This window comes from Hipposideros armiger, unplaced genomic scaffold (assembly GCF_001890085.2).
Source record: "Hipposideros armiger isolate ML-2016 unplaced genomic scaffold, ASM189008v1 scaffold_41, whole genome shotgun sequence".
NCBI classification, from domain to species: domain Eukaryota; kingdom Metazoa; phylum Chordata; class Mammalia; order Chiroptera; family Hipposideridae; genus Hipposideros; species Hipposideros armiger.
In genome coordinates, this window is record NW_017731391.1 from 2,379,983 (window position 1) to 2,381,226 (window position 1,244).

The 1,244-nt window shown below is 34.8% G+C and overlaps 1 protein-coding gene across 3 annotated transcripts in view; it reads right to left on the reverse strand.

Moving 5' to 3' along the window:
• PCMT1 (protein-L-isoaspartate (D-aspartate) O-methyltransferase) overlaps nucleotides 1-1,244 on the reverse strand; it is a 52,258-nt gene that overhangs the window by 32,446 nt on the left and 18,568 nt on the right. For all 3 annotated transcript variants that reach the window (XM_019638941.1, XM_019638940.1, XM_019638943.1), the window contains exon 2: nucleotides 97-128. In XM_019638941.1, the coding sequence (XP_019494486.1) occupies nucleotides 97-128 (32 nt within the window). The remainder of the gene's footprint in view (nucleotides 1-96; nucleotides 129-1,244) is intronic.

Below are 1,244 nucleotides of genomic sequence, written 5' to 3' on the forward strand. Positions count from 1 at the left end.
GTTTAAAACTTTCTTTAAACCTTTTTATGGAAGAAAACAATCGTAGAGGAAAATGTGATCCATTAGTACCCACCCAAATAACCAAAGTTAACTTACCATGTGCGGAGCACTGATTGTTGCTTGGAAACCTACAAAAGAAGAAGAGAACTACTGATACATTCAGCTGCAAAAACATACCAAATACTCCATGTAACTCCTTTCCTCACATCCATAAATTACTTTCCATAATATTTTTCATTCTTATGATCTCAAGAAAATAAAACTTTTGTTTTGTACTTTGGAGTACTGTCACGCAGCAGTTAAAATTAGGAAACCATGCCAAAGGCTACTGTGCTCATCTAATACAACGGTCCACTATTTCTAAAGATCTCCTCTTCTGTTTAGTTAGCTAAGAAAGGAAGAGTTGCAATAAGTTGAGCTGATAAGTGACTTGTTTTTCTCTTCAGATTTGTAAAACGAAAATGAGCTTCCATATATATAATAGATATGCAAAATCTTTGCAAAATTAAACTGCTTCATATTTCTGGCAACTAAAAACAAAACAAAACTAGAGCAACCAGCAAAGTAGCTTAAGAGACTAATAAACTATTATACTTCAATTTATTCTTTATACTATCACCTGATGTAAACTGTAAATTGACACAATCTTTTCTTAGTTGTTTTTTTTTTCTTCCGGTGTTGCTTTCTCAAAATGTAATTTACCTGCTTCTGCATCTGAAGCAATTTTCACTGAGCGGTGGTAGCAGGTGCCTTCGGGGTTCAGAAGCTCCCCAGGATCTTCTCTGCTGACTGTTATAGTGCTTCAAAAGAAGTAAGCATGGCAGCCGGCCGAATGAATCCTGAGGCACTTCTAAGCCTCAAAGGCGCCCACTGCCAAGGCTCAGCAGTTCAGCAAAACCTGCTTCAGGAGAAGGAGTTAAATATGGAGCTTTCTAAAATCAAGCACAGGTCAAAACATTCAGGGCAAGTGAAGCAGAGAAGTCAGTAATAACTACACTTATTTCCTTTAGCACTGATTTTTAAAACTGATGCCATAGGATAAACAATCTTAGTCTACATTACAGCCCCTGAAGAAAACTCAGCACCCAGCTTAAACTGTAAATTTTCATTAACAGTATATTTTAAGAAAAACTGCTTTAAAAATTCTTTACATACATTACATTGTTTGAAAATGTAAAAAAGATATTTCATCTAAATATAACATCATTTTATTAAAATGGATATGTTTGGGATTATGAAACTTA